The 22,961-nt window shown below is 40.4% G+C and overlaps 1 protein-coding gene across 1 annotated transcript; it reads right to left on the bottom strand.

Annotated features, from left to right (window-relative positions):
- Positions 1-3,551: 3,551 nt before the first annotated feature.
- On the bottom strand, positions 3,552-4,328 carry olig4 (oligodendrocyte transcription factor 4). The gene has a single exon (XM_072365806.1). The coding sequence runs from the start codon at positions 4,326-4,328 to the stop codon at positions 3,552-3,554; it is 777 nt and encodes a 258-aa protein (XP_072221907.1).
- Positions 4,329-22,961: the final 18,633 nt, after the last annotated feature.

Raw genomic sequence — 22,961 nt, 5'->3', positions numbered from 1 at the left:
AGCCTCTGGACGTGTGTTCTCTCTTAATTGAAGTTCCCCTTTCTCCAGAAGCTGCACAATATGCGAGTATGTCCTCCAATATGTCTGCGGGAGCAGCCCCTCAATCCACTTAATTGGGCCTTTCAGTCCCCTAATTAACTCTGTCAGTGCAGGTTGGGCTGAGCCAAGTTGGGATAAGCACTTCTTTATTGATCAGTATCTGAAGCAGTTAACTTATCCATCTGTCTACATGGGCATTAATTTAACAAAGGGGGAATGTGTTACAATGTAGTTTCATCCTTTGTAATTACTGGCATTTCTACCTTTGAATTGTGTAATTCTTGCATATCAGCTGAACAGAAAAGTAAAGTAAATTTTTTGACTCAGTTTGAAGTTGGATGAAAAAATAGAACTATCTCTAATTTAAGCCATTTCCCCTGTTAGCGCTGACCATATTCATCAGGATTAATATGAAAAAAAAACTCAAATCCAGATATTGGAAGTTACAAAGTGCATTTGCGAAAGACCTATCCTCAGACAGTTTCCCCTTCTATGTCACTGCTGCACTTGATACATTTCAAGGTGAATGAAAATACAAACTATATCCGCATCTTCTTGTGCTTGATGTGAAAAAAATCTGTCTTGTGCTTTCTATGTCTAGAACTGAGACCTTAAAAACGCATGTTACTCATAAGAAATGAGAAGTAAATAAATGTACTGATTATACTGTCAGAATATATCTAGCTTGCAATAGAATTATCTGGTTTCAATAATTGAAATATAGACACTAATTCTACTATAACTAAAACTATACTATAGACACTAAAACTATAGACACTAACTTTTTTATGAGACTGATATTTCTAACTGAATTAGAAACAGATTGAAATATTATTAGTACAATTCTTTATCAAGAGATCAAAGAGAATCTTTCAAAATGTTATTTTTGCAGGTATGCAGGCTTACATTTGTCAAAACCTCCACCTATTACAACTAAACCAGGTTTACTGGTCATATACAGCTTGATCTCCAAAATAATGGTATAATAGGCACATTTGTCCACATGTATAAAACATAGTAGTGTCAAAATAAAGAGAAATGATTTGATGGTAGCATTTTATGTAGCAGAGCAGCTTTCAGATTTGAATTGATATAAAAACTAATAATGCATATTTTGTATGCCCTCCCCCTCAATAATGATAATAATAGGTCCAATATGACACAAACTAGGCTCTCTAACATGACAGTTCATGGTTCTGCACCCCCATCGACAATTTTATAACAGTTTTTTGAACATTTTAGAACTGTGAAATAGTTTAATGTAATATAAGATGTTGGTATGTTACAGTTTTAAAAGACAGACATATCCCAATACTGCTACATTTTGTGCTGTGGACCAACATAGCTATTATACATGCTAACGTGAGACTGCACTGCCATATGTCTTGCAGCATATGACATGATGAAAACAGCTACTTGATCAAACAAGTATATTTGCTTAGATGAGATTTTGAATCTAAAACTTTACTATTGTATCATTTTAAAACTAAAACACTTTTACTTTTACAAATATAGTATCTGAATACTTGTTCCAACATCAATTTTAAATTGTCCCATTGTTTCATTTCCAGAGATTATTGTGCACAACATCATGACTAAAAGCAGTGCTGTCACTGCTGGTTAGCGTATGCTAAACACCACCGTAATGACAGCAGAGGCTGACCATAATGGTACACAGAGGACATGCCCATATTGTATGATTTAAGAAGCATATCCATTACACACCGCAGTCATCACACCCACACACACTCTCCAGACCACTGATGGCACATTGTGGGTTAACACCATCTGGTGCCGATCAGGAAACACCAGCTTTGCACAAGTCAGTGTCTCTAATTATCTACCTAGAGCAAAGGGAGGCCGATCCCCACTAATCTCCACAATGTGTTCTGCTTCCCATTCCCACCTGTGCCCCGATAAAGTAAGTGAGGGGGGGTTATGGGAGGGCTGGGGTCTCTGTGTTGGGGGACCAGGGACCAGGTGACGCTGCAGAGCTGGTCCCCACGACAGAAGCTCCGCCGCTTGGTTTGGCTGGCAGCTGCTTCCCCCCACTGAGACATCCCACAGCTGACAATCCCCCAGCACTGACAGGAGCTCTTTACAGTGTCAATAGCCTCATATATTAGAGCTAACCGCCTTTGTGGTGGCCGAGGGTGTCAGGCCTTTTGGCCCGACAGCGCTTGTTACCATGATGAAATGTAGATTGAATGGAGGGGGGGTCTGTGTCCCAGGCACGAGAGTGTGGACTCCCCCTGCCTTTGTGTCCCACGCATGGCTATTGTTCAGATCTTTTCAGTGGTCTCAGAGGGAGGTGGGTGAGAATGAGTTACATCTCTTCATTTCTCCCCTGATCTCCAACTCATCTGTCAGCCGTGGGAGGATAAGCATGTATTTTACACGCTTGATTTGTTGCTAAGTGAAGGCCAGCCATGGCTGAGAAATCATGTTCATGGCACTATTGTATTGTGTACATATAGATAAGTATGAGGTTTATTTGAGCAACATTTTTTGTGACTCAGCTTAAATTTGAATATCACTATTGCAATCAAATGCTGACTGCATCGTTGTTGTGATGTTATGTGGAAATTTTCATATGAAACAAAAGTGTGACCCTGTGTGTAATATATCAAGTGTTTTTAAGATGACCGCATTATATCCTCTGCTTTAATTTTGCCCTTTGTGTGTCTATATTCATAATCCTACGAGACAGTGACAAATGGCTGGCCTGGAGCTGAGGACATGGCTGTGTCCCTCGCCTGCGTCAGACAAAAGTGACGCGCCTTCCTGGCGCCTGTGTTGTCCTTTCATCTCCTACACCCTGTTGAGGTGAAGATGGATGGTCCCCTGGCTCAAGAACACCGCATTCAACTTCTGTGCTGTTGTATTGTTTCTCCCTGCTGTCCCTCTTTAGCTCTTTAGTGGCTAGTCTGTCCAAAGCTGGTTAGCAACGAATGACACCCTTTCCTAAACATCCATTTTTGTGCTGCTCTCTCAGCTTGTCCAAGCACCAATAAAAGTCCTTCTGTTATCAAAGATGTTACGTTGTTGATCTTATACTACTACTATTTGTTCTTGCCGAAAAATATTTGCCTAATTAAAGAAATATTACAAACTGGCTTCTTCACATTTGTTCAAGTGCAGTCAGGAAAACTTAGGACATTTTCAAATTTATAAAATGAAGAAAGCAAACTGGAATATTTTTCAAAACAGAATTTTAATTTAAGAAAATAGAAAGCTGTACATTCACATACAACTATTACAATTTTAACAATGTTTGATCACCATTGACAGCAGATAAATTACAGACTTTGCTACTCTCATAAAATCCCCAGTACATTTACATTATTGCTACATAAACAAAGCAGAAGAGACAATTGATAACAAATAGCAGCAGTTTGTATGTACAATATATACAAGTTCTGACACCAGCCAGCATGTTATCAGTTCTTAGTAAGCTGTTTGGTTCATTGCATTGATCCAAGCAGTAAGGGTCAGTTTTAAGAGAGTCCTGCTCACTTGTTCATAGACAGGCTGTGCAATGTGGAGGTAGCGGTGGGCAGAGGCTGGCACAGTGTACACGGGCATGGCATGCCAGGGAAGTGCCTGTAGGAGCTGCTCAGATGGAGTGGGTCCTTCAGTAGGCCCTGGACCGGAGCATGAAATCCCAGAAAGCTGGCTGATGGTGGGGAGTGTGGAGTTGGAGCTGAAGAGGGAGTAGAGGAGTGATGCTGCAGAGCTGTAGGCGTGCTTCCCACCAGAGAGTGCAGGGACTGGGCCAAAGGATGTAGTGGGAGGTGGGCAGACGTGGCTGCTGAGGCAATTGTGGGATGGGGAACAGAGCGGCTCTGGGCAGCAGCACTGCCACCATAAACATCTCCAACCAGTTTCTTCATTTCCTCCAAGGAGCTGGACAGCATCAGGATGTAGTTGCGAGCTAACAACAAGGTGGAAATTTTTGAAAGCTTGCGGACAGAAGGTCCATGAGCATATGGCATAACTTCCCTCAGGCCGTCCATTGCCTGGTTCAGGTCGTGCATCCTTTTCCTCTCTCGACTGTTGACCTTCAGCCTCAGGTCTTGCACCTCATCCTTGCTGAGTTCAGACCTAGTTTTGGTTTTCCCATCCCTGCTGCAGTGCTCCCCTCTGTCATGGCTGGCCTCGCTGTCTGCTCGGTTCTCTTGGCAGAATTTCTGGAACATCTTATTGGAGAAGAAACTCCCAGTAGAATCATCCACCACCAGGTCTGGGGATGAGGAGCGGCTGCAGGTGGAGCTGGCATCGGAATCCATTTTAGTTTGAAAGTCAAGAGGAATTGAAGAAAAAAAATTATTATGTCTTTAAAAAAAAACTCTTAAATGCTGGGAGCTTAAATGCTACAGATGCCCTCCAAGTTTTTTTAGCTTTCCACAGAGCCACACAGTCTGTGCTGTTCAGTCTGATGATCAGTCCACTGGAGTGAGAGTGTCTCAACTGTCACCCTAAGGGCCCACTGGGGTGTATATATATTGCCAACACAACAAAGGAACAATAAGCTGCATAATGAGACACTTAGGGCTGCAGCCAATGACAGAAGGGACACACTTTCTCCCCCTCTCACACCTCCTTCCTGCAATCCCCACTTCACCTTCCCACACCCCCTTTAACTCCCCCAAAGCTGATGAATCCCCTTACACATTAACCAAAACAGGGGCATGTTCACATGTTGTGTTAAGCTCTACGTGCAGGATTTCACAATGATTGTGTTGAAACTTTCATTGTAGACTGTTGGTATGTGGTTGACATTAAAATTAGATCCAAACTAAGTTTTTTATTGTATAGTCATTTTGAAATTAAGTGAAAGTGGGAGTTTCACCACTAAGTTCAACAGGCCACGGTTTTATTGCCTTCTTCAATGACACCAGATAGATGATGCCTTCAAGGCCTTATTTACATATGGTATCCATGAGACACTTTGGAGAAAGGTATGAGGCACCATATGAGGTGCTTAAACATGTAAAGAGCAGCGTTAATGGCAGACTAGGTACAATTCAACCAGAAGCTTAAGACAAAAGGGGTCAGATAAATTTGACTTGGCTCCTGAAACAGTCTGTGAAATCACATCTCTATCACGCAAAAGGGGTCCCTCAGTTGGGGAGAAGGTCATTTAAAAGAACCTAAATGAGTTTGTTCTTCCTTGCTTTAACCATAAAGCTAACACTTTCTCATTTTTACAATGTTTTTTTTATTGTAGTCGAGGTATACTTCAGAAAATGTACCCAATATCATCTTCTCTTAATGAAGATTTATTTGTTTTCAGGCTTTATGTTCCTCATGTATCTGCTGATAAATCTTGGCACAAATACTCAGCATCTCTGTCATATGGAAAGAGTGGATTTCAACACTGAGCTCAGGGATTTCTTAACAAATCCTCTGGTGATGCTGTACCAGAGAACTGGAGGTTTAGAACATGCATATAACACACGTATGCACTGAACCTTCCAGAACAGTAACAGAGAAGTACAAAAAGAAAAACTTGTGAATTTTGGATTGAGACAGATTGATTGCAGGGATTCTGAGAGCAGCCACGGCTAAGCTTTCCATCACTATTTGATTCCACTCAAATGGAAGAAAAACTTTACACAATCATGGCTGGAATGTCTTGAGTTTATCCGCCAGCTCATCGAAAAAACTGTTTGCTTTTCTCTGTATGGAACACAGTAGGACACCCTGGTTTATATTTACCCAACACTGGTAGATTTTGTTCTCCAGCTGTGGGCGTCTTTGTGCATCTTCATGATATGCAAAACACAACTTCAAAGCATTTTTCAAGTAATGCAGTTGTGATTGCCAAACATAAGCAAAAACCTTAAGGGGAAAAAAAATCAAACAAAGCAAGTTATTTTGGCCATATGTTACTTAGAAATGGAGAGAAGGCTTCAGGAATTGCTTTCAGTATGTCTTGATTACTTTTCTTATTCGTGAATATTGACCATGTTTATTTTACTACTGAATATGCTATTTATGTTTGCTTTTTCCAAATCAAACAAAAGCTGTTCATCTCCTATCATGCATATTCAGACTTTTTTGATTTTGCCATTTTCAACCTTTTATGTGTAAATAAATGTCGATGATAACATGTTTTCTGTTTCGTTGCTGTGTTTTCTGTAATTTTGTCATGCTTTTCTTTTCTTTGTTAGGCTGTGCTTTGCACCTCAGGACCACAGCAAAAAATCTATTTCATCGTATGAGTTAGTTTGATTGAGCATAAATATCAACCAAACTGAAATGTTACCCATTCTCAGATAATGATGGTGATTATAATAAAGTAAACAAACAAAAAAAAGTTTCAGAGCTTACACCAAATCGAACTGTAAGGTACTCTTTTTAGAAATACATACTGAATCTTTCTTAACAGGTAATTTCACCAGTATCTCTTTTTGTTTGATGTCATTTAGTATATTTTGTTTCAATAAAAGTTTTTTATACTTTATATAACATATTTTGAGAAGCCTGTCAACATCTGGATTTGAGTGTAATGAGAAAATCTGTATTCAGTCCCAGGTGAAGTGACCCTGGAATTGTAGCAGGTATTTATTGGCTCTGACACCAGTCAGCACTGATGCCACTGACATAGCATCTGTGTTTTCTATATGTACCGATATTCTTTCCTTTTGCTGCAAAGAAGTGTAAACACTGGACATCCGTTACGTTGCGTGAAATCCTGTTCTATGTTTTAAATATTGATGAGTCTCACACTGGTCCGCATGTCACTCTGTGTGTGATCTCAAAGCACCTCAATCGATTCCACTCACAGAAAAGAAAAGTTAGGAGAGGGAATCAAGAGGGCCCTCAGGACCCCCCACCACAGCTCCATCGTGGGGCCCCGCAGGGTGCTTTCGCTCAGCCAATATTCAGTAATTTTATAATTGGGGGAAACTTGAGAGCCAACATGAGCCATTTATTTGAAGCATATGGATTTTCCCATCGTTAGGCTCCGAGCCAACATGGCTGCAGGACTTTCCTCTGCTAATTGGGTCAGGTCCTAATTAACAATGTTGGACACAATGGTCCAGATCTCATTCTTTTCCAGTTTTTCAGACCTTTTAATGGTTGGTTCTCTGCCACAGTTTTCATACTCTGAGGGAATGAAAAAAAATCCAAATGTATCTTTAATATATCATCTATAAATTGAAGAAAATGTATGAGGCTGCAGATTAACAGTACATAATTCTGGATTAGTTAGATTATCCCTTATATGAAATGAATGAGGATTTAAACCACATCAATGAGAAAACAGCCAAGAAGTGTTGTGCAGTGAAAGGACAATCACTGAGTGCATATACAGGGGTTATTGTTTGGGACTCTAGTTCTACTGGATCGTAATCAGTCCTCCTCTTACTCCGCTATTATATGCATGAGCCACATAAATCCCATTCTCCTCGTCATTCTTATTCTTATTCATGTGTTTACAGAGGCGATGGGCCACACAGAGAGACACAAGGATCTCTGAGCTTTGCATTTTACAAATGAAAGCATAGCCACCCTCTATGTTTCCACATAATCCTTCAATCTTTAACCCTGCATTAGAGTGTTTAACTTTCTTCTCTAGATGTCACCTTTCAGCACCAATCCATTTCTGAGCTCTGAGACAGACTGTTTTTGGGCTTTAGAGACCCGCTTCTGCCGCCTCATGGGGTTCATCCCAATGAAAGTGCTCAGGTGACCAGAAAATGAGGGCATTATCACAGGCATATGCTTGTAGTGACAGAGGATCAGGCAAGATTAAGGCCTATCATGGCTCAATAAAGTGCTAAGTTGATAAGCAAACCTGTGCTGTGTACCATCAGGCCTCCTTCACTCTCTGCTCGTCATTGTCTAATGGGATCATTGGCTTGATCTTCTGTACACACACACACACACACACACACACACAAACTGGGCTTCAATCTGGGCATGTGGCCCAGAGAGCAAAGTCTGTAGCAGACAAACAACAGTCTCTGGTTTTCACACTGTCTTTATAAAGTGTTGCTTGTATATCAAGGCTTTTAAATAATATTAGAAGCTCATGTGTGGAATTGGTTTGCTTTATCAGTGGATCTATACATTTCCCTCTAAGAACCAATGTCTGGGGTAAGAGATATAAAATTGTTTCACAAAGCGTCTGAACAGGCTGACAAATGTTTCTGAGAACACGGAGTGCTGCCCTTTATTATCACTGCTTGGACAAACTCCTCAGTGATTTATTCATTTACACTGCCTGAAACAATTGCATTATCTTGGCCACAACAAAAAGACACAAAGCCAGTATGAAAATCCCCTGGGATGTTTATGAGTCACTAAAGACTCCAATAACTTTCCCCTTCATCTCTAAGGGGCCACAGAGGATTGCATGCTGTGGAAGGCTGCAGGGCGAGTAGAGGCAGGAGGAGGTGTCCAGGCCCAGGGAGAGAGGCTGATAATGGGCGGGATGAAAGGAACCCAGGCCCTCTCCTCTGGAGCTGAATAGGGCTCGGTCAGCATGCTGTCCCATACACTAGCCTGCTCCATGCTGCTAGAACTTCATAAATTACCCGACAATTACCCTGGGGGGAAACACTAAGGGAGGACAGACAGGCCAGAGGGGGAGAGAGTGAAAGGGGACAGTGCAGAACCGGTTGCCAAGCAGACCGTGATCAGGAGGTGGAGGGACCAGGTCCAGATGTTGGCCTTCAGGTTGCTGGGACCCAAATGAAGGCAGCCTCCAGAGGACTGTCACTATTTCATGAAAAATCTTTAAAGCAATACTATACAACTTTTGCTGGAAGAAACAAATTATCTTTCTGATGAATAAAATCTTGAATTTATATGTAATTAAATTAAACTGTATTGTTCAGTACATGAGTCTGAAGGCTCAGACAAAAGTTTGGGCAAATTTAAAGAAGATATTGCCATAAAATGTACATAATTACTGTACTTCACTACAACACAGTGCAGTACTGTAACATTAGAGGTTTTTGATATCATCCCATAATCATTTGTGTTTAGGAAAAACTACATAGTTTCACTTTATGAGCAGGGTCTTCAGTTAACAAACCCCCAAATCACTCCCTTGCTCACTTATCTATTGCGGTCTGTGAAATGGATACTCAGTAATCATCAAATAGTTTGCTGTAATTGACATTTTGGACACTTTGACATCAAAGTGCATCATCAGTAACATTTAGAGTTGAGAAAAAAGAAAGTCCGGATCGATAAAATGGGAAAAATAGCATTATTTAAAAACAAACATCAGCCTGATATTTTTACCACATTAGCCCTTATTTTATTTGACTTGGACAGTGAACTTTAATGAACTTTTCTGTCTGTGCAACAGAGTTAGACAGGAGGATGTTTCACAGTCACGCCAGGTTAGATCGTTGTTGAAACCAAAGGATTCAATATAACAACAGAGTTGCATCCTGATTTAGAGTATGAAGTTTTTCTGTCTCTAACAGTGCAGATTTGAATGACAAATGCTAACCATGCTAAAGTCATGTTTACTGCATAAAGTAAAGAGCAAGTGTAAACAAAACCAAAGTGCATAAGAAAAAAAAATGTGGGAAAGTGAAGATTCTGGGCATGAAAATAACTCTGGTATCCTGAATGACAGACCCGTCCAGCCTCTTAAAACTAGCTTTGCAGCTTCTTTAAAAGTGGAAAGACTCAGTTCTGCAATTCCTTACACAACACACACACATAGAAAAAATGGGACTTGTGTTCAAGGATATAAGTCAATAGATCACATTTCAGACTCCGTTTTCCTTTGGATATTGCTGGTCACAGTTGTGTTGTATCAATCTATCCATCCATTATTGATAACCACTTCATCCTATTCAGGGTCACAGGGGGGCTGGAGACTATCTCAGCTGCCATGAGGAAAGAGACATGGTACATCCTGGACAGGTCGTAAGTTAGGACCAACCAAGAGAATCAGGACAACCATGCACTTACTCACTCCTATGGTCAAGTAAGTATCATCAATTAACCTGGGGCACTCTAGAATTCAACTGGTTGAGCAGGTGTCCCGTGCACAGAGGCTGTAGGTCCCTGATGCAGTTGTAGTCCTGGCCAAGGGCCCTTTACTGCAAGTCTTCTCCCACTCTCTCTCTCTCCCCTTTCCCCATCTACCCATTATCAAATAAAGGCCTCTAGTGCCCCCCAAAAAAAGAATCATGCATGTTTTTGGGCTGTGGGAGGAAGCTGAAGCAACAAGAGAACACCCACACAAAATCAGATTACAGAAAGACCCATGTCTTGTTAATGATATACAAACTTTTTGAATATCAAATGGCATGTGGTTACATCATATGATGCATCTACTACTTGCACTTTTAACTAAATGACATGTTCACCATTCAAAGATCAGCATCCATCCATGCTTGTACATATTGGTTTTATTTGTCCTGTGAAATCTGATACTGACATTTTGAAGATGAATTAAATTGTACTTGTCTTACACATGGCCTTGAAAAAAAGAAGACATTTAGAAATGTGGTTAAAATAACAGCCGCTGTTTCTCAGGATTCTCCAAAGCGCACTCTCAAAATTTTTTGTAGAGACTTTCTGCTATATTTACCCTAGACATGTTAAAAGAGAGGTCTGTACAGCTGAATATTTTTTTAATGCTCTCAGACTCCCAAAATACAGTTTAGGGATATCCTGCCTCTTCAGTCCCTAAACCTACATTTTATTTTTTTGTCTATTGTTAGGCAATAATGAAGAACCGGAAGATTGTGATAATCACTTATCTTGCCTTGAAAGTAAAGAGCATCGATTGATTATAATATAGTGTTACATATAAGTGTCTATGACGATAAATTGTTGGAGAATGGGACTAAAACACTGTCGATACATTCCAGTGAGAAAACACAAATTACTACAAGCCCATACAAATGCGCACACTTACACAGTAAGTGTATCTGTTTGGCTTTGTGTCAGTCACACTTTTGAACAGTTGGCTGCTCACTGGTGCACGGGGGTGGCTTTGTGTCAGCGATCTGCAGACTTCTGCTGCTCTGCCCCACCCCCGTCTACTCCACTCCCCCTTGTCTCCATGTTATCCTGTCTGATAGAACTGGGGAACTTCTAGCCCAATAATCCTCCTCCCTGAAGCCCAGGCACGACTCCTGCCTTTCATCAGCACCATTGTTTCAGTCTGTTACCTCCACTTGTGCTCCTTCACCACGGCAACAGCCCCCCCTTCCCTGTCCCATCTGTGGGTAGGCCTGCCATGTGTCTATTCATAAGGGTGCCGACGGCAACGCCACTGTATGTGGAAAGTACATGATGCAGTTCTTTTGTGTAAGGCTCAGTACTCGGCTACTTACCGCTGACCCCGGGGTCACCGCGCACAATAACCTGAGTGTTGGTGGCCACTGGCTATCCTCATTGGCCAATGATTGACGAGCTAATCAATGGTTTGAGTGTGAGTGCGCCTACATGTGTTTAGTGGGTATTCAGCTTCTGCAGACCCGTTGAGTCAAGCGAGTCTGTTTTGTTAACATTTGTTGTTGAAGACATCAGACTAGTTAGTGACACACAATTAACTTTTAGCTTGATGTAGTGAAATTACCAACTGTAATTTAGCTTGATGGGCACATGCTGAGTTTGGACACTAGAAAACTGCATAAGTGAGCCAAATAGAGCTGTTCAGCTTTATATCTTGTGTATCTTTGTATTCAGGTCATTTCTTTGATATTCTTTATGTCACCACGTACACACATTCCAAATGCAAGCCATGCAAGAGGCTCAGGTGGGTGATTACGGGCACACATTAAACCTTAATTCACATATGGCTGGATCTGAATACTGATGAGATCTGATCCTATGGCACATTGTCATTCAGTTTCCAACATGATTACAACATGGACACTTCCTGCTGAAGAGTCTGACATGTATCTGCCTTTTGTGAAAGATGAATACAGAAAAATCACACACAAACTTTCGAAAACATTAAGCACAAACAGTGGTTGTGCTGTTCTTTTCAATTTTACCGAATTACCTTCCAGCCATTCTAGACTGGCGCTGCACTAGTGTCTGCCTGCTGCAGCAGCTCTGAATATTTGTCTTTTCGCAGCTTTTTAGGATTTTCAAATGAGCTTCTTTTGTGAAAATAATTTTTTTTTTTTAAAAGGTCTTTCTACAATGGTTTAGATACTGTGGTCCTGGAGAGATTTCTGCTGGTAATTCTGGCACTTTTTTAAACATCTGTTATGATGTATAACCATGGCAGCGGAAAAGTTGTTTGCATGTGGGATCAGCTGATGGCTGGAATTCATTTGAAGTGGAGATGTTGAGCTTGATCATCTTAGGAAGTATGAGTTCACCAACAGAAGAAATGGACAAGCTTGGAGCCCTGATGAGGATGAAGCAGCTACATCAGGATAGCAATAACACTTTTTTCATTGTGACATGGCTGTAGGAACAACTCTAACACTTGTCTGCCCAGCTTTAAGATTATACAGATAGATTGCAGAGAGAGGCAGCCGTGAAGGAGGGATTGAAGTGCTTGTGAACAACAGATGGTGGAGTCATTGAGAAGGAGCGTTTCTACACTCCAGATGTTGAGCTGTTGGCTGTGAGAGCCAGTCCATGTTGTCTACTCAGTGTTCGCCACCTACTCATCATTTAAGTTGTTGCCAAGCAACAAAAACAGCACCTCAATCAATTCATGGCAATAACCGGAGTCTGCTACGACTTTTCTTTTTGCTATACTTCAACTTTCAAAATGTTTCTCAACTGATCTTAATTCTATATTTTTTTTGTTATCTACCACTAACAATGGTATATCTTTAATGAAAACTTATAATGCACCACTATAATTTCCCTTTGGGGAATAATAAAGTATTCTTGAATCAAACTGAATTATCCTGTGGTTTTAGACCTGGAGTTGTTGAATTGTAGAAGGATCACTTGATTATGATTATTGTCATGTACAGGGAATACACTAAATTTGTCCTCTGCTTTTAACCCATCCAGGTTGGTACCTGTTGAACACACATGCACAGGGCCACACACTCATAGAGACAGTTGCCATACACTGGAGCAGTGGGCAGCCAGTCACAGCGCCCAGGGGAGCTTGGGATATGGTGCCTTGCTCAAGGGCACCTCGGTCGTGACAAGGAGGTGGACTGACACTCCTCCAGCTGTCAGTTTCACCAGTCTTTGAATTTACCCCATTTCCCAGTCACAGCTCAGTTCAGCTGATTCATTTCTATGTGGAGGAGTAGCAGCTAAGCTCCTCCCAGGTGAAAGAGGCCTTGATGACAACAGAATCCATCTGCAAAAGCTCCAAGCTCTCACTAAGTGCCAGAAACGCAAACGTTTGGACCAATCACTGTCATACAGGTAACTTCGGGTAGGTTTCAGGTGTGACAGCAGTCATTAGTTGGTACTTTCTTTCACTGACAGCTTCAGTAGGATTTTGCTTATTTCATTTGGTCGCTTGAAGTTCTCTCATGACTTTGATAGACAGATGCTTCATCCAATCAGCTGCTAAGTGTAAATGTGTTAAAAGGAGGACCTGACTGATGAAACCATCTGACCCATCAGGTAGGCAAGTGTGAAATTCAAATCAAGATGGCATAGCTGTTGTTGAGTATTTCAGAAACAGCTGATACTCTAAAGGTTGTTCTTGAATATTTCAAAGGTTACAGAGAAAAGTTCTCTGGGCACTAATGAAGAGTAATGGCCAGACAGGTTTCAGCTGCTAGTAAGGCAGCAGTGATTTGCTCTACTCATTTCAGCTAAGGTATACAGAGGAGCATTTGTGATAGGTAGAAGCAGTTCAACACCAGATCTTGTTTTTGTAATTCCAGCTTTGCTGCGCCTTTTGTTTAAGTTATCAAAATGAATCAAGTTTTTTATATTTTAAATATCTGCATTCAGGCCTTCATCTCCACGTCTACACCACATTCCTTGACAGAAGGATCTGAACAAACCTGGAGATTAAATACTGTGGAGGGTTATTGGTGAATAAGTGCAGCTGATGATAATGAACACAGATGAAGGAAGTGAAGCTGATGGCAGGGCAGGAGAAAGACTGAGGCAAAAGTGGAGAAATGGTAAAACTAAAGACCACACAAAAACACAGAACATGACAAACAATAAAAAGGTCCACACTTACTTATTTAACCTTATCTAGGTTCTACAAAGCACTTGAATATTGACTTATTTACCCATTCAGACAGCTCTTCTTATCATGTATAAATGCATCTTTAAAGTCACGTGCCACTGAACACGTCAGGGACAATGTGGGTCTTAATCAAGGATACTTTGGACATGTCGTCACACTGGGGATCAAACTGACAAACCCCTGGTCCTAAATACTTCAATTCCCTTGTTCATGCTGGCAGAAAAGTCCCTTTATAAATGCTCTTTAGTTGTAAAATATGGTTTTGCTTTTTGTAATGTCAAAACATATATAGTACCAGTCAGGCATTTTGACCCACCTACTCATTCAAAATTAATCAGTTAACTTCAGTTGGGTTTGGTTATTTTATTGTTACTTTTGACGTAATTGTGGAATGCATTTTCTCTTTACAATGAAATTGGGTTCACAGGGGATCTCTTCACAACCAGTAAGTCAGCACAGTAAAATACCTCTTGTTCCATTTAATACATTTCATCTTCTTGGAATTTTGTGTCATTGCTGTTGCTTCATATTTCCTTTAGTTTTTTCTTTTAAATCTATTATTTGTTTTCTGAGTCTCTATGTGGTGCTCTTTGCAACCAATTTAAGAGCTGCATAGCTCTATAATTTTGTATGATTATTACATGCAATCATTACCCTTATCTCCAATTCCATCATTAAGCGCTGAACTGCTGTGGTGTAATTTCCAGGCAACACATTAATAAAAGGTGTTGTTCACTAAGGGAATAAATTAGAAATTTTTACATCAGCATGGCTCATCCTATCCGTCAGCAGGTTTATTTTCATATCACTTTGCAGAGGCAATTTAAAGTGCTTTATAGGAGAAGAAGAAAAGCAATAAGAGGGTATAGCATGTGCATAATTATAAAATGAGTAGCTTTTGTCTGGATATATCTGATTGTTGAGCAAATACAATGATTTGTTGCATTATCGAATCTCAAACATGGTTTACAATTGAAACATGAGATTAGTCTTTCTCATAAGAAAAAACAAACAAGTGCACAATTATGTTACAAAAATAACTTCACAAGGTGACACACAAAAAAGTATTAAAAAGGAGGATTGTAAAATAATACTTTTGGCTTTTCAAAACTCTTCAGTGACTAAGGTTGTCACTCTTCTTTTAAATTCCTACCTTCCATCGAGTGAGTCTTCAATTTTCACTAAAGCAGCAACCACAGCCTCCAAAATGTAGCTGAGAGAAGTGAAGAAATTTTCTTCCTTGCTGTCAATGTTACATTTGTTAAAAGGTGCAAAAATTCTCAGTTGGATTTAATTGAGGAAGAGGGCAAGTCAATATCTGTCCATATTTGATGCCTTTGGTGGCTGGCTAAACTATACTTGGGTGTATGCGATGGAGCGCTGCTCTGCATTAGGTCCATGATATTTCTGAATACTGTAATCTAAAGACTTCTTCCTGTACCCTGAGAAGAAAAATATCTTCCAGAAACTGGCAGGAGGTTAAGGAGTAGGATCTTAGCCTTTACGCTGAAGGGATCCAAACAGCTGATGGGCACTTTAGGAGGTCAGTAAGGGTAATGATGAACTGATGAGCTCCCCAATGGAAAACAGTTGAAGAGTTCAAATTACAAAATTAAAATTTAATTTCTCTGTTACACACAGACTAAATAAACCCCTGGCTTCCCTGCAGGTCCATTACTCCGTGTTTTGTTACATTTTGTTTTAGCAGCCCAAACCTTCACTTCCCCTCAGGCCTCAGGACAGCAAAGTAGTCTACAATCTTTAGCGGTCCAGAATCAAACCATCAGTCTGCACAATCATGAGTTATTTTCTTCTCTGTCCGTAAAAATTCAACTGTAAACATTTTTTTGGTCCAATCATGACAATTTAGCTTGTGACTTTTATTGAGTGGTGGTTTCCCATTTCCTTTTCTGGACAAGCTGTACTTCTGAACACCTGAGATAGACTGCAGCTCTGAAATGTGCATATATGTCCCACGGCTGCTTGATTCCATCTTCACCTTGTGCTGGCCATGTTTTTTACAACCCTTCTGACTATTTGCATTTTGTGGAAAGCAACCACTTCAAAAGAGTACAAATACAAGTATCAAATGTTGTTCTTATACTGGGCCATCAATATAGCTGTCTGATAGTTATGCACACCTAATCATTAGGCTTTACTCTCTTCCGATCACATGCTCACCCTTTACACAATGTATATTGGAGGCATGGAAAATGTATAACAATGTGGTTTAGAGATGGAACACATACATACATAAAAATCATGATGAAGTACGTGTGCTTGCTGTATATGAAAACACATTAAGAAATTTTAAATAAATATTGCAGTCATAGACCCAAAACCTCACAGATCCTTACAATGAATTAACATATGGTTTTACTTCTTTGCTTTATATAATGATCATGATGCAACAAAAGATCTAACTGAGCTAGTAGACCATCTCTATTAATTTATATATGCAAATATGTTTATTATGAAAAAGCATGTTGCCATTTTATGACTCGTTATTTTCTGTGAAAGAGAAAACATCCTCTGAGATTTCTCCCCCAACAACTTTAAAAACAACTGTTTCTCAGCTGCCACAACAGGTCACTCTCATATGGCTTTGTGGCTCGTAAAAGACATGACTGCTGAGTGTAGATTTATAGCACCTTTGTTATTAATATCATTCTTTGTCTCACTTTTCCCTTCTAGGAGAAAAACAGGCTTTTGCATTTGGCCCTAAAGATTATGCCCTACTGAGTATGGCATTAAATATCAATATGTGTTTATGAGGGCCCGTAAATTCTTGTTACGGGGAAGACGCAATTAAAGAGAGGACTGAGTGTTTCGCCCAGGTGCATGAAGTTGAAAAGTGGGGAGGAAGAGGAAGAAGTGGAGAACATAAATCTATAAGAATATGAAAAGAGCACTGCAGGGAATCAGATTACTGGCCACCTGTTGCAGCTGTTGTTCGTTGTGTTTTTACAACCCATGTTAGTTTTCAGAATCTATTCTGCAGTGCTTGCTTTCATTTTTGGTGGCTTTAATTAAGCATTTCATTTATGTTTACCAAGCAAAAGCACTGCACTCTACTTAATTTTCTGTGTAATCTATTATTCATGATGTGTTAACTCCTAAAAAGATTTAAGGATCATGGAATTATTAAACCCCGGGTAGGCAGAGTACAAGTGGTACAAACAGAACAAAAAAGGGCCCTTGAAAGAATAGCTGTAGTGGACTGTGGAACAGTATATTTAGAGGACAGTGGGTAGGAGGGGTAGTGTCCCAGCTCTGGCCTTTAAAAGATTAACCCAAAGTCCACAAAGGCACATGGGGCTGTGTGGCCTAGCAGGGGCGTGAGTGGGCAGCTTGCTGGTTAAATATTGGCAGTCTTGGATCTTCCAACATTGTCTCCTTGGGAGCTTTACCCAGGCCCCCACTAGCAGTGCAGACACACATCTTGGCAGCTGGAGTGAGCCGATACAAAGGCCGTCGATGCCCGAAAGGCAGATATAGAGATGTATGGGTCCAGAGTGAGGGACTCGCCACGTGGGGCCTGTGGTCATAAAGCCCAAAGCAGGACAGATTGGACAGCAAAGGCACCCCACTCCTCTTTTTTGTGTGTTTCTGTGATTTGACAGTGATAAACGGGACACACAGTCATCCAGAACAACAAACAGACACTGCCTCATTTCCCCAATGTGGGCGAGGACAGGCAGAAAGAAGGTGCCATCCCATTAGAGACTAGGTTCATTGCTGCTTAGCGAGGTTGTTGGGGCGGGGGCGTTTAACGGTGCAGAGGGACACTCGGCTTGGAGCCCCCCAACCAAGAGGGGCCAGCTCTGCTGTTTTGTTTGCTGAAAAAGTGCCATAAAAAACTCTCCTTAATTGGTGCTCTATAAAATTAGCATCTCCAAGCTGATTAGATTTCCTCTCCTCTCATTTACTATTGTGCCTCTCAGTGACCCCATCCCTGCCATTCACTTTTAGCCCTTTCACAAATTTATTGGGCATCAGAGAAAGAGGAAACTCATGTAGGATTGTGCCCTTTGCCCTCCACTTCTCCTCCTCCCAATGTAGTTAACCAAGTCCCTTTGAAACAACTGCACCCCACTGAAAAGCCAACTAACGACAATACATCGAATTTTGAAATGTTAGTGGCCAGTTGGAATTTTTTCTGTATTTGTGTGTAGAAGTTTTTTTATTTTTAGTATCAGCATTTTGTTCCCCTATAAACCCTGACTTAATTATGTAAATACTCAAGGGTGCTACAGTAAGTTACTGAAAATGTCTCTAACTAGATTAACCACACTGAATGTAATGCCTTTGTGTTTTGGAACATATTGGCCGGAAAAAGTTTCCCCCTCAGCAAAACCCTGTTCAGAGCAGCACAGGCTGAAATATAATCCCATTAACTCTGAATGGCAAGTCTGTTACTCTATTGCATAATGTGTCTCACTCGGCATGGATAATCACTATCTCAGTGAAAATGGCAGAGAGATAAAGGGATTTGGAATTCCTTGACATCTTTATGGATGGATTAATACAGTTTGTGGGACCATCAGTTCTTCCCGCAAAGTTCGGCCTGTCCACGTCTTCTGACTCAAAATGCCATTTGGGGCGAGTGATGGCTGACAAAAGAAGTTAATTGTAAGCCATGAACTTCCTTCCATCCATCCATCTTCTATACCCGCTTAATCTGTCGGTCGGATCGCGGGGGGGCTGAAGCCTATTCCAGCGGTCATCGGGCGAGAGACGGGGTACACCCTGGACAGGTCAGCCGTGAAGTTTTTTATGCTTTTAACCAAATGGATAGTTGTCTGTTTTCATATTAAAAGAAAAAAGTTCTCAAGAAGGATATTTTAAATCAATGATCCGCAGGATGGATCTTTCATGTCAGGACCAGTCTCCAGACAAATTGTTTTTACATGATATTAATAGTAATCAAAAGCAAATTAGGTAGTTATTGCCCTGACTTTCATTAATTAAGAGTAAGGTCAAATTTTCAAGCCAAAATATCCATGTGAACTGTATGTCAAACAACAGTGGGTGGGACACTAGAAGTTGTTAAGATCCAAGTGTTACATTCATATACGCATATTGTGGGGAAAGTGAGGATTAAAGACTGGGAACGTATACGCACATTGTAATTCAAAGGGCAAGGGAGGGTTAAACTAGGTTCTACTCAGCCCCCTGACCTGAGATCTCTTTTATGCTGTAGTCTTTGGGACGTGAGCCCCCAAGGAGACTCAGTGTGGCGCGGCCATGGGACCGGTTCACTGCCACGGAGTCAGCGGGATTCTGGAAGGTGCTTTTGTCCCCAAAGAAAATCTACATGGCTTTGGGTGGGGCTCGAGGAAAGGGTCACATACAAGGAGCGTGAGGAGAGATGAGTGAGATCAAAATGAACTGAAAAGATTTTCAGATAATTCATGGAATTTATCTTGCCTAAACAGCTGATTTAGCATTAAAATTCCAGATGCAACACAGTAATATGTCTACAGGCAGCAGCAGAAGTTCTTAAGCAGGATAACATTCCCTAGATAGTTTTCTTAATTTCTACCCCAAAGTGAAATAAAAGTAGGGCAGAGGGGAAGCTTTAATTCTGATTGAAAAGAAATAGACAAAACTATAAACCTCCTTGATGTTATTGTGTTATCACCCAGTGCTAAACCCTTACATGAAACTGAAAGTGCTGTTATTTAGTTCTCATGTGGCAATCTATCAAAATAGAATCAACTTCTTCGGCATCACATACACTATCAAACAAATAATTTACCACACAGATTATTTATGAAATTGTGGAAATCATTTCATTGTTATGAGATGTATGATTACACCAAAGACTTGGTTGTCTATAGTGTAATGCTCAGTCTACTACATCTGCAGCACTGAGAATCATTCAGTCCATCATCTCGCTCGATATAATTCAGATCATACAGTCATACAGTTGGTAAATGTCATTTATCAGTTTCAAAATGGATCAAGGCTATTTGCACCGGTTCTGGAAGCTTTGAATCAGCGTTTAAAAGAACAATGGTTAGAGACTGAACAGGTTCACACTATAATTTGTAGAATTTTGCTTCGTTTGTCTCTAAAACTATTCTCGATAATGTTTCCATACTTAAATTATATATTATATTTTCAAACTTACCTAAACAATACCTAAACAAGCATTTTCACAATGTGGTACTAAATATACTGTGATTTTTTAAACTTTTTCGTTTTAAGGTAAACAAAGTACAGGAACAACAGAATTTGTAGTCGTTTTTGGACTTAAACTAAAGAGGGTATTTTCAGAAAAACTTAAGTAGGACCATAAATAAAGTGTCCATTCTCCCAGCTGAGGCCCATCTAGTGTTTAGTTAACCATGAATTATGAGATGTGTTTATGTCCATTGACTAATGCGTGCTTTAGCCTCTAAAAGGGTTGTTTCAGGCAGAAGTCTGTTAGGATTGACAGCTTTGTTACAAAGCATCACAAGAGCAGTACTAAATCCCAAAGAAATGTATAGTGCTGCAGTGGATGGTCAAATACTTGAGAACAGATTCATTAATTATTGCCAAATTCCTGTGATCTGTCGTTTGATGCCAAGTGTCCTTCATTATGAGTTTGTAGCTCTAATGAAAACTAAATGTATATATTCAAATAAGGAGAAAGTTCAGTATGAATATTTTTAGTTAATTTATTCATTTGTGGTGTATTAGGTTGAATAAATGTTCAAATTCCGAAGGATTAAAGTGTGCATGATTGATTGTGTGTGGCTCTGTGATGGGCTGGTGATCCATCCAGGGTGTACCCTGCCTCTCACCTAATGGCAGCCACGATAGACTCCATCTAGCGCCCTCTAGTGGCATCATTCATACAAGTCATTACTGTTGGATCACAGCACACTTCAGGGCATGGAGCACCAGATCTTCAGTGTTGTGAAGTTGAACACATTCTGACATTTATTCCACTCACTGGATGAGATTCTTTGGAGGCCCTTAAAATATCTTATTTTTTTTATGCATCATTGGACAGATTTGCATCATACAGTAACATACAGTCCTTTGAATGCAAGTGACTGCTTCGTTCCTCATGTGTCCAAACACCCAAACACACACACAGACAAGCTCTTAGCCCTGACTTCTCTGTGCTCTGCCAATGGCTAAGACATTCATTTTAAGATAGATGGAGTGTTTGAGTCACTCATTTCCACTCTCTCCATGAATAATGCAGTGAAGGCAGCTGATAAGGCACATTTGGTTGTCAAGTTGAGAGGCAGGCACACATAAGCGCTGTGGATGAGGTTGCCTGACAGCCCCGTCTTTGAACTAAGCAGCACACCACCACCTTCCCCTCCTGCTGGGATTAATCACTATCCTGCGAGGGCTTGAAGTCACCACCTTGGCTGGGTCTGGCTATGAAGTGGAGTGCAAGAAAAAAAGCTATTTAAATATTCCTTTGGGCTTAATTGTCCCATAATGTTACTAAGAAGGTTGAAGCATTTCATTGTATTATTGTGGCAGGTTTTCTAATGGTTTTAGCTTTTGTGCAAAGTGTCAAGAATAAAGTTTCTTCTTCCTTTGGTAATCATATCTTGAATTTCTGTTTTTTCCATTCACCTGCCTCTTCTTGTATCTTTACAGTTGATATGTGCCTTTTTTATATTTGATGACATCTGAGTGTCTTAAAAAGTGGCCCAGACTGTGGTCAACAAGTGCCTCCTCAATCATTCATGAGTTAATGCAGTGTGAGGGTATGCAGCAAAAATCTGCTCCTGAGAGAGACGTCCGGGCACATTGAAATTACAAATCAGCAGCACATATAAACCATGCTGCCACAGAAGAAGAGTTGTGGACCTCATTGACGTACAGTCTACTTTAAGCATATTGTATGCTTGAGTAATGCTGATAAACACTGGAAGACTGAGCTGCTGTTTGTGCACTAACAGGCCCGCGGCAGGCTTTTCAGGTGTTAATCACTTACATTTCTGACTAAAGAACACCGAAGGGAAGCTCTGCAAAAACAACCCAACTCTCTTGAGGTCATTTGGCCTGCCTCAAACTGAGTGTTGTGCAACTTTCTGTTGCTTCTTCTTATCTGCAAGACACAAAAGAATTGTGAAAAAAGCAAACTGGATTTCAAAATGTCCTTCAGACAGAACACAGAGACCATTCACTTAACGTCAGCTTATTTAACACCTTTCAGTTTTCTCATGCTGCCTCAATGACGCCTTTTCTGACAGCACATCACTGAGAAGTGAAAGTGGATTATGGAATCCCACTCATTTTTCACAGAAGAATTGTCATATTATTGCCTCCCAGTTCTCCCTATATCTATAGCTGCACTAAAGCTCCTCAACTTTGAAGAAAGGGGACCGTGGTGATATCTTTGGGCAGAGGAAGCCTATTCCTCTGAAAAGTGATTTAGGGCTGCTGCCAGTTTATCCTGTGAATAAAGAGATGAAGAGGAGGAAAGGTAGCGATCAAGGGGGCTCAGTTTTGTTAGTTCTTCTTTGTTTTACTCCCTTTTTTAAATTTTGATTCTTGAAAAAAAATTAGGTATTGTGATCTCAGTTCATAACAAAACCTGCATTCTTTGTGACCTTAAACATCCAAATGTAAAGTCAAATGTATTTGTATAGCACATTTCATGTACAAAACAATTCAAAATGCTTTACATAAAATAAAAGCATTGCAGCGGTGAGTGGAAAATGTAACGTATCTCATGCATTTTTTAAATATCCTTAAAAGGACACCAAACAAAGACGGAAACAAGGTTTAAACAAGGGCGGTGGCAGTAAAAGTGGGACTATTCCACATC

The sequence above is a fragment of the Leuresthes tenuis genome, unplaced genomic scaffold, assembly GCF_036924035.1.
Source record: "Leuresthes tenuis unplaced genomic scaffold, fLeuTen1.0.hap1 SCAF_15, whole genome shotgun sequence".
Lineage (NCBI taxonomy): Eukaryota > Metazoa > Chordata > Actinopteri > Atheriniformes > Atherinopsidae > Leuresthes > Leuresthes tenuis.
The sequence above is the reverse complement of the archived record's forward strand: the minus strand, read 5'-3'. Positions and strand labels throughout refer to the sequence as shown.

Excerpts from the sequence above, each read along its gene's own strand:
- olig4 (XM_072365806.1), bottom strand. The coding sequence starts at position 4,328 with ATGGATTCCGATGCCAGCTCCACCTGCAGCCGCTCCTCATCCCCAGAC.